Source organism: Mesoplodon densirostris, chromosome 9 (assembly GCF_025265405.1).
Source record: "Mesoplodon densirostris isolate mMesDen1 chromosome 9, mMesDen1 primary haplotype, whole genome shotgun sequence".
Lineage (NCBI taxonomy): Eukaryota > Metazoa > Chordata > Mammalia > Artiodactyla > Ziphiidae > Mesoplodon > Mesoplodon densirostris.
The window spans coordinates 99,656,796-99,669,799 of record NC_082669.1 but is presented as its reverse complement, the minus strand read 5'-3'; the positions used below and the strand labels follow the sequence as shown (position 1 = coordinate 99,669,799).

General features: G+C 51.0%; 1 protein-coding gene across 2 annotated transcripts in view; it reads left to right on the top strand.

Annotated features, from left to right (window-relative positions):
• Nucleotides 1-945: 945 nt before the first annotated feature.
• Nucleotides 946-13,004, top strand: part of KLRG2 (killer cell lectin like receptor G2) — a 44,262-nt gene continuing 32,203 nt past the window's right edge. The window contains exons 1-4 of one of the 2 annotated variants that reach the window (XM_060108947.1): nt 946-1,786; nt 5,328-5,429; nt 6,140-6,285; nt 6,392-6,592. In XM_060108947.1, coding sequence (XP_059964930.1) covers nt 1,003-1,786; nt 5,328-5,429; nt 6,140-6,285; nt 6,392-6,424 — 1,065 coding nt within the window. In that variant the 5' untranslated portion in view covers nt 946-1,002 and the 3' untranslated portion in view covers nt 6,425-6,592. Of the gene's footprint in view, nt 1,787-5,327; nt 5,430-6,139; nt 6,286-6,391; nt 6,593-13,004 lie in introns of those variants that run through there. The other variant, XM_060108946.1, reaches the window with a different exon arrangement.

The following is a 13,004-nucleotide window of genomic DNA, read 5'->3' as shown; positions in this document are numbered from 1 at the left end:
CCCTCTACATCCTGCTTCCTTCCTTTCTCTCAGGAGTAGCGAGTCTGTGGTCTTTCCAAATGCTGCTCCCAAGATCACTCCAGCAGAAGTCCCTGGGGTAGAGTTGCCTGATTTGGCAAATAAAAATATAGGAGGCAGGTTAAATTTTAATTTCAGATAATGAATACTTTTAAAATACAAGTATATCCCACGGAGCACTTGGGACGTTCTTATACAAAAAACAAAAAACCTATTTTTTATTTATCTGAAATTCAGATTTAACTGAGTGATCTGTATTTTATCTGCCAATCCTATCCTGGGGCACTTGTTAAAAACTGGCCTTATCCCCTTATGCGATTCAGTAGGTCTGGGTGGAGTCTGCCAGGAATCTGTATTTTTTTCATGGTATTCAGATTACTGGTCAGGGCTGGGAACCCTGTCCTCCACACCAGGCTGGCAGGGGACCAGGCTTCTCTCCCCGTGAAAATACACATTTTCAAGCTTATTCATTTCTCAGTCTTTATTGAGTTAGCCCAGTAGGAGTCAGGCCTCCAGAGTACATGTCCCTGGGACTTCTGCCTTGGGCCAGTCCTCTAAGTGTGCTGCTCCTTCCCTAACTCTCAAAAATCAGCACAATGGCAGAGGGCTGGAGGGGGAAATGGGTGGGGCCAGGGACAAGGAAGAGAGAGGAGTCTGCGCTCTGGGCTCGCCCTTACCCGTCTCCCGGCTCTTTCTGGGTAACCCCTCAGCCAGACCCTCCCGCCCCTCTCTTTTCCTCGCGCCAAGTGAAGGCGAGGCTGGAGGCCTGAGGGGGCGTGGCCAACAGAACCCGAGCCACAGCCAATCCCAGCGGGGTCCTTGGCTGGGAGGAGGAAGTGGGTGTGGCGACGGAGAGGGGCGTGGCTTGACAACTTACAGCGACCCGTCGGAACCAATCCCGACGGGATTGGTTGGGGCGGCGAAGCTAACTCCCTGGGCCCAGGTACACCCCGCTCGGCATCTCTCGGCTGCTCCGCGTCTAAAATGGAGGGAGCCCGGGCGGCGTCAGGGGAAGACCAAGCCGGAGCCGAGTTCCCAATGGAGCCCTTGGGAAGCCGGGTCCCGGAGCTGGAGCAGCCCCAGGTCCCCGCGGAAGAAAGACGTCCTGAGAGTCCCGAGAGCAGCCCGAGTCTGGCTCCCGCAGTGAAGGAGGAGGCGGGCGCGGGCCAGGACCTGTCGGGCGGGAAGAAGCTGCCCTCGCCTCGACCCGCGCCCCTGCGGTTGCTGCCACCCAGCCTGGGCTACAGCGCCTTCCGCCGTCAGCAGTCGGCCAGCCCGGAGCTGCCGTCGCCGGGCCCAGCCGCGGCCGAGCAGCCCCGGGACGGCGAGACGCCGGGGGCTGAGCAGATGCTCAGGGCCGCGCCCGGTGAGCCGGCTTGGAACGCCTGGGCCCCCGTGGAACTGCAGGTGGACGTGCGCGTGAAGTCCGTGGGCGCGGCCGGCGGCAGCCGCGCGCCCTCGCCGGCGCCTTCCACGCGTTTCCTCACCGTCCCGGTGCCGGAATCGCCGGCCTTCTCCCGCCACGCCTCCCCAGCGCTCCCGCTCCTGCGGCGGACCCCGTCTCTGGGAGGCACCTGGGGCCGTGGCACGCCGCTGGCCGCAGCCCGGACGGAGCGCGGCCTCGACGCCGAGGGTTGGGCCGGTCCCGCCGAGGGGCGCGCGGAGTCCCCGGGCTCCCCCACGTGCCGCTGCCGCTGCAAGGAGGACGCCGTGCTCCACACCGAGATGGACGGCGACAAGAAGCTGTCCCGGGTCATAAAGCTCATAGGTAAGCGTGCGCCGGCGCAGGGAGCCGCGCTCCCGGGTGGGGGTCGACGAACGTGAGGCCCCCCTGCTACCCACCCAGGGTTGGGCCACTGCGGCGGAGGAAACCCACCCGGCCTCTCTGGCGTAGAGTCGGTAACTTTTGGTCTACGTAATTATAATCCAGCTTGTTGGCAGTAAAAGAATAAAACCGCTATTCTCCCTCCCCGACCCTCCAAGAACTTTCGCGTTCGCTCTTAGTGTGCGCAGCGTCTTTGAGAAGTAGAGGTGGAAGGAATTCCAGGCGAGGGGAGGTCTTGCAGCGGTGACGGCGCTGGCGTGGCGTGGCGTGGCGTGACGGCGGTGGCGGCCCGGCAGCACCGCGGTCTCCCGACTCCTGGCTGCGGCTCGCTGATCTCTCGCAGGCCCAGACTCCTTCTTTCCCTCCCGTATATCGAGGACAAGTTGACCCCTAACACTCATCCGTTCAGCAGCTACTGCTGCTTACTGCGTGGGGACTTCGGGCCAGACTGTGCTAGGGTGTGTGTGAGTTCTTTTGTTGCCGCGTGGGGGGTGGCGACTTGCAGGGAAGAAGAAAGAGCCTGAAAAATACAAAAATCCTGGACAAGGAACCAGAAGGGAGTGGTTGGTGAACTTGAGGGCATGGGAAAGCTTCCTGCAGCAAAAGCCCTGAAAGCTGAGTAGGAGTTGGGGGGGGTGGGTGGTAGCGCGCCTTCTGGCTGGAGGGGCTAGAGGCCTCCCCAGCAGACAGCCTGCTGAAAGCTTGACCAGTTGAGAGGAGACCGGTCAGCTAGACAGGCTCCAAATCCCGAGGGCCTCTATGCCAGGGGTTCTTAGACATGGTAGAGTTCAGGGACTCTGATCACGCAGGAACTTTTGCAGAGTTGGGTGTGAGCACATTTTCTGCATGAGAGGTGTATCGTTTTCTGGTGCTGCTGTAACAAATTGGCACAAGCTGGATCCTCAAATGGAGACTATTCCTCTTTAGGTGTTGGTTCAGAGTCACCTCTTCTGGTCCCCAAGACAAGATCAGGTGTCCCTATTCCATGCTCCCCTGGATTCTGAGGCCCGCGGGGCATGGCAGGTGACAGTCTAGGCTTTCAGTGAATCTTCAGCACCTGGCACTTAAGTACTCTGTAAATCGTTACTCAATGAGTAGCACTAACCTCAGAGTGTAAGCACATGTCAGAGATGCTTAGTCCCCAGCGCCGTCTGGGGAAGGAGAGCAGCAGTTGGATCTCAGCGGTTGTCCAGCCTGCTGCCGCCTGTCACATTGTGCTCAACACGTCAGGTGTGGGAGATGTGAGGAAACGGCCGTCCTGACCCTGCCCTCCAGCAGTCCTCAGTCTGGGCAGGAGAAAACAAAAGCGCCTGACAGTCTGGGATGGTGCCAGAGGGGTACATTCAGAGGAAGAACGCCTGGAGGATGTGGAGCTGGGAGAGGTGATGTCCAGCGTGGTCAGGCTCAGCCGGAAGAGCAGAGGCCACCGGCCGAAGTAGATGGACCTGAAGGCAGTGACACAAGCAGGCCTCTCACTGGCAGGAGCCCTCTGAGGCCCTGTGCTGAACTTTGTATTTGGAAGTTTGTATTTTATTTGTTTTATATAAATTTATTTATTTATTTATTTATTTTTGGCTGCATTGGGTCTTCGTTCCTGTGCGCAGGCTTTCTCTGGTTGCAGCGAGCGGGGGCTACTCTTCGTTGCGGTGCGTGGGCTTCTCATTGCGGTGGCTTCTCTTGTTGTGGAGCACAGGCTCTAGGCGCGCAGGCTTCAGTAGTTGTGACACGCAGGCTCCAGTAGTTGTGGCTCGAGGGCTCTAGAGCGCAGGCTCAGTAGTTGTGGCACGGGGGCTCGGTAGTTGTGGCTCGAGGGCTCTAGAGCGCAGGCTCAGTAGTTCTGGCACGGGGGCTCGGTAGTTGTGGCTCGAGGGCTCTAGAGCGCAGGCTCAGTAGTTGTGGTGCAGGGGCTTAGTTGCTCTGCAGCATGTGGGATCTTCCCGGACCGGGGCTCGAACCTGTGTTCCCTGCATTGGCAGGCGGATTCTTAACCACTGCGCCACCAGGGAAGTCCCTGTACTTTATTTTTTAAGATGCCCCACTGCCCCAATTGGATAAACTAAGTCCCACAAAACCTGGCTCCACCCCAGCCATGGGGTTTGACTAGGAGGAAGCAGAAGGTGTTTCAGTTGTGGGGTGGGAAAGGTAGTTGAAATGTAGACAATGATGATGGGATGAGCAGTGAAGAAAAGCAGCAGAGGGTGTGACACTGGAGATGTCAATCCCAGACACAAAAAGGAAATTGGGTGGTAGGTATATACAACGTCCATGGTTTTTTAAATGGAATGACTCTTTTCAAAATAATGAAATATTTGCCACAGACTAACCTCTGCTGTTTCGGGCTTTGGGAAATATAATGATTGAGTTCTTAGGACTCTCACACTGATTATGTGGCATTCCTGACCCTCATCCCCAAGATTTGGGTGAGTCCTGGGCCCCTTGCAGCAAGGTGTTTGCTCTGATTGATTTCACGCCCGGGTCGTGGCCGAGGTCAAATTCTGAGTGCTCAGTTACTTCAGATAGGTGTGTCTTTCCAGGTGGAAAGCTGCTTATAATTCTGGCTGTGATGAAGCATTTACTATGTTTTACTCCCCAAGTTTTCCCCTCTGACTTCTCTGGTTACTCCATCTACAGGGCAGGATGTGACATCTGAACATGTTCTTTTTTTTTTTTTCTGGCCACACAGCACAGCTTGCAGGATCTTGGTTCCCCGACCAGGATCGAACCTGGGCCCCCAGCAGTGGAAGCACAGAGTCCTAACCTCGGGACTGCCAGGGAAGTCCCTGAACATGTTCTATCTCTGAGCCTTTGCACCCTCCTCCCACCTGGAGTGTCCTCCTGCCTTCCTTTCCCCTCCACAGCCTCATTCCCGCCATCTGGTCCCCTAGGTCCTTGGGCGGCTGACAACTCACATCTGTCTAGTGCTCTGAAGCCCAAAAGGCACTCTCTGTGTGAAGCTTCATTAGTGGCCTCCAGTGACCTGGAGAGATAGAAGCGGCAGATGTGATTCCAATGTGAAAATGAAAAACACCAAGAACACTTGAGGGGCCCATAGAGTCAGGACTCGAACTTGAATTTGGGGGTCTGTCGAACTCTGAATCTAGCCTTCGTTCCTCTCTTGTGTGGAGTTTGATCTCCTGGTACCTTTGCCTGTCCCGTTAGCTCCCTGAGTGCAGGGCCCCTGCCCCATCCTTGGTGCTATTTGTGCCCTAGGTCTGAAGCACATCAGATGCTCAATAAATGGTTTTTAGCCACATTCTTTCTTGAAGAGAATCTTATGTCTTCTAGCTATTTAAGAAGTGGAATATCTTCTAGCAGTTTTCTCCGAGGTATGAGGTTCGGACCTAAATTGAGTGGTTTATCCTGGTGTCTTGGGCCTGAGGGTGGACGATGAGATGGGCATGATGATGGTATAGGAGTCAGCATGGTCCTGAGTTGGGACCGTCTCCTAACCTGTGTCTCCTGGTTGTCCCCTCCCCTCCCACAGGGCTGCCCATGTACATGAGGTCCCTGCGCTGGGCCCTGGCAACCATAGCCATGTTCCTGGCGGTGTCTACGGTGGCCATTGTGGCCCTGGCCTCGAAAGCAGGTATGGCGCCTCCCCATCCCCTCTCCTCCCCTGCTCCCCCAGCAGGGTGTCTAGTCCTTCTAGCTCCTTTGTGAGAATTAGAAAAAGACACGCCCTCCACGCAGATGCAGCGTGAAGACGCAGGGCTCGGTGAGCACAGGTAAGGGAGAAGAACCCCTTCCTTCTGTGGACACAGCCTGCGCTTGGAGAGGCCTTGTGCACAAGCTGTGCAGCCTTCCCAGGGCCTGCCCGCCTTGCTCGCCCCTCCAAGGCTTGCCAGTTCCATGCCTCCAGATTTGCCCCCTGATTTTTTTTTTTTACTTTATTTTTGGCTGCATTGGGTCTTCGTTGCTGCATGTGGGCTTTCTCTAGTTGCGGCGAGCGGGGGCTACTCTTCGTTGCAGTGTGTGGGCTTCTCATCGCGGTGGCTTCTCTTGTTGCGGAGCATGGGCTCTAGGCACGTAGGCTTCAGTAGTTGTGGCACGTGGGCTCAGTAGTTGTGGCTCGCGGGCTCTAGAGCGCAGGCTCAGTAGTTGTGGCGCACGGGCTTAGTTGCTCCGCGGCATGTGGGATCTTCCCGGCCCAGGGCTCGAACGCGTGTCCCCTGCACTGGCAGGCGGATTCTTAACCACTGCACCACCAGGGAAGTCCCGCCCCCCCGACTTTTGAACATCCACACATTCAGCTCTGTGCAGCTTACCCCGCCCTCACCGGTGGTCTCTGTGCTGCAGGGGCCGGGGGCCAGCCGTGCCCCCAGGGCTGGATGTGGTCCATGGCGCATTGCTACTACCTCTCTGCCGAAGCCGAGGCCTGGGAGGCCAGCCAGGCCTTCTGCTCAGCCCACCATGCTACCCTCCCCCTGCTGAGACACACCCAGGTGAGGAGGCGGGGAGGTGGGCAGGAGACGGGCGTGGTTATCGTTACAGATTAGATTCTCAGTGCTAGAAGGAGCCTCAAAGATCTAGGCCAACTCTATGTTATAGAAAAAGTCACCAAGGCCTGGAGAAGTAAAGTGACATGCAGGAGGACCAGACGTCAGGTCTCCAAGATGTTCAGTTTGCTCTTCATTCTGAGAAGTGGAAGTGGAGCTGGGAAGGCTGGAGCGGAGATGCTCCCATCCAACCTGGTGACCAAGCACTTAACAGTGAACTCAGGAACAAGTCTGTGCTGGCCGGTCTGTGGGAGAGACACACAGGTACTCTCTGAGAGGTAGTCTGGAAAATAAATTACATTTAGCAGGTATTCCAGTCAGGTATTGCTTTAATAATACTGGGTAACAAATCACCCCAAAAGTCAGTGACTTAAGACAATAAGCATTTCTTTCTTGATCATTGGTCTATGGGAGGACTGTTGATGGACTAATTTGGGCTGGGTTTGGCAGGACGGCTCAGCTTCGGGATGCAGATTGGCTGGGCTTGGCTTGAGCCTATGGATTGGGTTTGTGTTTGCTCCATGAATCTCTCGTCCTTCTTCTTGAGAGAAACTCTTTGTAAGAAAAAGGGCAGGAGGGCAAGAACTGAGAACTTCTCATGTCATATGTGCTAACATTCCGTTGGGCAAAGCAAATAACATGGCCAAGCCCAACATCAAAGGGACAAGGTAGTATACTCCATGCCCCACTCCCACCTTGGGGGTGGAGGGGGAGGAGTGAATATTTGCTGAATAATAATCCAGTCAGTGGGTCTGAAAGTGGCTACAAAAAAGGACCTATAAACTGGATCCAGCCCTTGGCTTAGTTTTATCTAACTTAGGGCAGGTGCCAAGAATTTATATTAGCTGTTCTAATATGCATGAAAAAGCACCATTCTTTCAGTCAGTGCCTTAATAAACATTTACTGAGCACCTACACTGCATTTGGCACTGGGAATTCAATGAAGAGCCAGAAGAGCACAGCCTCCACCTTCACATGACTGAGAGCAGTGAGTGAGGCAGAGAGTAATCAAGAAACCACAGAAATAGATGTTTAATTACTATATTGATCTATGCTATGAAGGGAAGGCGCACAATGCTCTGGCTATATATGACGGGAATATGTGATTGAAGGTCAAGGTGGGCAAGGCAGCATGGACCAGGAAAAAAAAAAAAAAAAACCCGGAAACTAAAAAAAAGTTCAGGAGATGGACAGACAGCCTCCTGGAATCCTCTGTCTTCTGCTTCAGTCTGGACTGGCTGCTCACTAGGCCTGCTCCCCAGCTATTGTCTTGGAATTTCTTTTTACCTTCATCCTCAGTATACCTTTGCCTCTTTCCTATGTGAGATCCCGTTTCCTAGATTCCATGTCTTTTCTTGGTGAAGCACACCCTCTATAAATTTGCTGGAAAACATTTGAGATCTTTCATGTCTAAAGATACTTTTATTCTAACCTTTCATTTGATTGATAGCTTGGCTGGGTACAGATTTCTAAGTTGGAAATAGTTTACCTCCAGAATTGTGCAGATTTTGCTCCATTGCCTTCCAGCTTTTAGTCCGACCACTAATAAGTCTCCTTCACGCTGATTCCCAATCCTTTGTATGTGACTCTTACCGGCCCCCCACCCCAAACTCTGGAAACTTTCAGGGTCTTCACCTTTGTTCTTATTCAGTGTTCTGAAATGTAACAAGAATATTCCTTTGTGGGTCTTTTTCTTCATTTTTATTTCTGCTGCCTTATTTGTAATTTTAGGAACTCTTTTTGGTTCTTCAAATGTTCCTTTTGTATGGTGTCCTGTTCCTGTTTCAGGGATGAAACATCTTCTCTTATCTCACTGTAAATACTAATTATAGTGTATAAAATATATAATTATAGTGTTTCTGCTCCCTGCATTATCTCTGTTTTTATGAAAGTGCTTTTTATTCTGTGCCTTGGCATTTTCCTATACCTTGCCTCTAATATTTGAGCACTTTGGGGCTTCTCAGTACAAATTAGCATGTTTCTCAGCTTCCTCCCGCTCCACCCTTTCCTTGAAAAATCACTAGGCTTTCTTGGGTCTGCTAAGCCAATCAGTGTTGTCCAGCTTCCAAAATTTTGTCGACATTTCTCATCTGCTGTTATCTCCTCCCATTCTTATATCCTTTTTTCCTCCTTATGTTATTATTTAAGGAAGTTCCCTTCTATTCCTGTTTTACTAAGAGTTTTAAGCATGAATGAGTCTAATTTCATTGGATTGTTTTGCATACATTAAGATGGTAATGTCTTTTATGTTTCCTCCTTTAATCTTGTGGTTTTTTTTTTTTTTAATTCTTGGCCTCTTGTAATAAGGTTTATTTAGCCAAGATTTTTTTCTTCCCAAAGTACTTCTGTATTTGAGTTGATAATTTTACTTAAGATTTTCTCACATATGAAATTTCATTTCCTGCCCAGTCCTAAAATCAATGGTATTCCACCCCACACTGCAGGGAAGGCAGTTTCTGTATTTTTCTTTTCTCTGGGAGAGTTCTCATGAAGTGGATATAAAAATCTGCTGGAGAAAATGTTTTACACTGAACATGGATTATTTTATTACCAGGAATAACACGTTTTTCAAAAAACATGGGGAAATGAAAAAGATACAATGTACATTAAAAAAAGTCATGTGTGATCCCAATATGGTAAATATATATGCAAAGAAAACATACTGAAAGGAAGTATATTAATAGCGGTTATCCCTGGAGTCAAGATTACGAGCGATTATTTTCCTTCTTCTTTAAAGCTTTTTTAAATTGTCTAAATGTCCTACAAATAGTATGCACTATGATTAGGGGGAAATGCTAGAGTAATGGTAGCCCATGGAGGCAAGAGATCAGAATATAATGGTTTCTGCCCAACCCAGCCTGGTTGCATCTACAAAATGAAGGCCAGCGGGAACTTGGTGAGTCCCTAGAGAGTGCCTGGACCCAACGAGGGGGGCGAGCTGGGCAGGGACTTAGCAGCCCATCTCCTGAGTCAGACCCACTGAGCACAGCAAGTGTCATCGGAAAACTGGTGAAGTAAAAGTTCCCTGCCCTCGGGCCTCTCATCAGACGGGTTCAGTCCACCATGACCTCGGATATCGGCTGAACAAATGGCCTCCCTGTGGCTGGGGGTCCTCAAAGAGGGGAGATGAGCTGAACTACCCACATCGCAAACGGAGCTTGAATTCTTTTAAAACTAAGCAAACAGGATCAATCATTTGTAACACAAGCATATATTCAGAAAATATATCACAAAGTTTGGATAAGCTTTTTCCAAAAAGGAACTTCCAAAAAGCCCCTTGCAAAAAAGACCAAAGTGAAGATTTGGGTCTCAGGCAGTTAAAATCCAGAATATGATGACTGTGGAGCTCTGGAGTCCTGCTGAATTCTGGACAAGGGCCAGAAGCTGCAGGAGGTACCAAGGCAGGTATGGGGAAGAGCAGCGGAGGACAGGCTGGCCGCTGGCAGAGGGGCTGGGCTGCTGGCAGAGGCCAGGCTCCACGAGCTGGGATGCAAGACCTCAGGGACACGCCAAGGTGCCAGTAGTACACGCAGCCCCAGGATAGACACGCCTCGTCCTCCCCAAGAGGTTAGAGGAAAGGAGAAGGTTTCAGTGCATCTGTGCCATCAGCCATTAGACTCACCAGCCATTGGTTTAAGATCAGCTGTGTTTCGCAGGGTGGGGGAAGGAGGAAGCTTCCTGAAATGTACACATTGACTGTAAGCCACATTTTGAGTGCAGAAAGATGAAAACACGAATAAATATCATAGGATTCAGAAAATTAAGTAGTTTAAAACATTTAAATATTAAAGCAGAAATGTTTGAAGGCAGAAAGTAGAATGGTGGTTGCCAAGGGGAGGGGGAAATGGGAGTTGTATAGTGGGTGCAAAGTTTCAGTTGGGGAAGATGAAAAAGTTTTGGAGATGGGGGTGGGCGATGGTCACACAACAGTGCGAATGAACCTAGCGCCACTGAATTATACACTTAAAAATGATTGAAATGGTAAATTTTATATGTATATTTTACCACAGTTTTTTACTTTTTTTTTTTTTTTTTTTTTTGCGGTACGCGGGCCTCTCACTGTTGTGGCCTCTCCCGTTGCAGAGCACAGGCTCCGGACGCACAGGCTCAGCGGCCATGGCTCACGGGCCCAGCTGCTCCGTGGCATGTGGGATCTTCCCGGACCGGGGCATGAACCCGTGTCCCCTGCATCAGCAGGTGGACTCTCAACCACTGCACCACCAGGGAAGCCCTATCACAGTTTTTTAAAAAGAAATGTATGAAAGCATGGAAAACAATTTACCTTAATTTTAATATGTAAAATATGAAATTTCAGGTAAATTCTGCTCAGGATTACATTCCCCTCCCCCCACGTTGGTGGCAAAGTTGGAGATACACCAGCTGGAGTAGATGGAGGCCCCAGATGTCTGTGCCATTACGGAGCAGTCCTTTGAGCCATAAATTACACAAGTTTCTAGAATTTACTTATATCTCCAGGCAATGCTTTTCCCACGCCATAATTTTTGCTAACAATGGGAACAGGTTAATGGTGTCTGAGCTGCAAGGAAAAAGACGGAATGGAGTGGGTGGAGCTGGGTGGGGACAGGCCATGGCTTCTGTCACCAGGAGGCCCAGAGGGAGAGCCTCATGGCCTGGGGCTAGGACAGAGAGAAGGGAAGGATCACCTTGGCAATGCCAAGCATCAAATGAGGTCACATATGTTGGAGTCAGACACGAAGCTTTGTACACCATCCAACGGACTGGAGGCGCCTCATTTAATGAGTGTGTACTACATGCCCTTAGCTTTGTACACAAAACATCCCCCCATTTTACAGAGTACCATACTGAAGCTCTGAAAGGTCAGGTAACTTAACTAGGGTCACTTAGCTTGCAAGTCACAGGACCAGAATTTGAATATGGGGTGCCCTAGCCCCAAAGCTCTACTCTGCAGTCATAGCCCCCTTCTCGGCCCTGGGAGGAGCTCCAAGCTCTGGTGTGTCTTCCCGGTCAGGCATCTGATTGCTTCCAGGAGGTCGGGGCTGGCCAGCAGGAGCCCCAAGTCTGCTGCAGCCACGGCAGTGAGATGCTTGGGGCTGCTCTGCCCTCTGACTCACAGCTCAAACCCAGCCCAGGTTCCTTCTCATCCCTTCCAAAGCTCCCACCCAACCCTGCTCAAGGGCCCCAGCCTGTGGAGACCAGCCAGAGAGGAAGTGACCAGCCCAGGAGAGGCTGTACGTGTGCCTTATGCAGTCTGGTCTTTGGGATTTCAGAAGGGGTAAGGTTGGCACCCTTCAGTCTGGAAGTTCCTTCTGGCTCTTCTCCCAGCTGTTGACCGCCTGATGTTCCCTTGAAGGGGAGGTGGTCTGCACCAACACCTCTGGGAGCAGGGCTGTCCTGACAGCCTGATTGTTACCTGTGGCCCTTACTGGTTATTGGCAGTGACACAGGGGAGGGGGGCCAGTTTTGTTGAGCTGGTCTACTATGTGCTGGGCTGTCATGGTCAATGGTGAATAGGGCAGGCACCCGGTCCTCAGCAGGTTCACTGTCTGATACAGGAAACTGACAAGGAAGCAAGCCAGTCAAATGCCGCACACCATGCTCTAAACTGTGAAGGTTGTGGCAGCCCAGGGGAGGGGGTCAGAATGGTGTCCCTACAGGAAGTGACCTTTAAACTGAGACCTCAAGGACAAATAGGAGTGTCACCAAGGGGATGGGCATCACTTGGTGCTTGCTTTCTAATCCCCAGGGTTAAATATAGAGGTTTTGTCTCTGTCAACATAAACACTTTTCTAGGGAAGAACTGAACATACATCAAATTTATGTCACTTCTCATCACTAATGCAAATGTACGCTGCTCGGCGTGGGCTTGCTGGCATGGTCTGCTTTTTTCCACTTGGCGTGATTTTGTATTTACGTTTTCTTGCATAACTGCATCTTTTGTGTGCTCATCATCTTTAACAGCACTGTAATTTTCCATCATGTTGATATCCCATAATCTGCCTAGTTATTTCCTGACTGCTGAGCATTTGGGTGGTTTCCATTTTTTCTTTATAAATAGCAGTGTGATAATTTTGCAAAAGTTCATTTTCTCCCCTTTATGTTCTTGGATTTCTTTCCCAAAGTGGAATTACCCATCCGAGCAATAGGAACTGTGTTGCCACTCTTTTTTTTTTTTTGCGGTACGCGGGCCTCTCACTGTTGTGGTCTCTCTCGTTGCGGAGCACAGGCTCCGGACGCGCAGGCTCAGCGGCCATGGCTCACGGGCCCAGCCGCTCCGCGGCATGTGGGATCCTCCCGGACTGGGGCACGAACCCGTGTCCCCTGCATTGGCAGGCAGACTCTCAACCACTGCGCCACCAGGAAAGCCCGCCACTCTTTTTTTGTAGCACAGATTATGTTCTGGAAAGACTGGGCTGGTGTGGACCACGGTCCCCACCTCTATCTACCAGTCCCCTGCACCAGGACTTACAATATTGAAACATCTTTTTCCAAGTTGAAAATTTTTAAATACAATTTTTTGCTTTAATTTATTGCTAAAAATAACATGACGCTGAGGACAATTTTTTTTTTTTTAGAAGATGTTGGGGGTAGGAGTTTATTAACTTATTTATTTATTTTTGCTGTGTTGGGTCTTCGTTTCTGTGCCAGGCTTTCTCTAGTTGTGGCAAGCGGGGGCCACTCTTCAT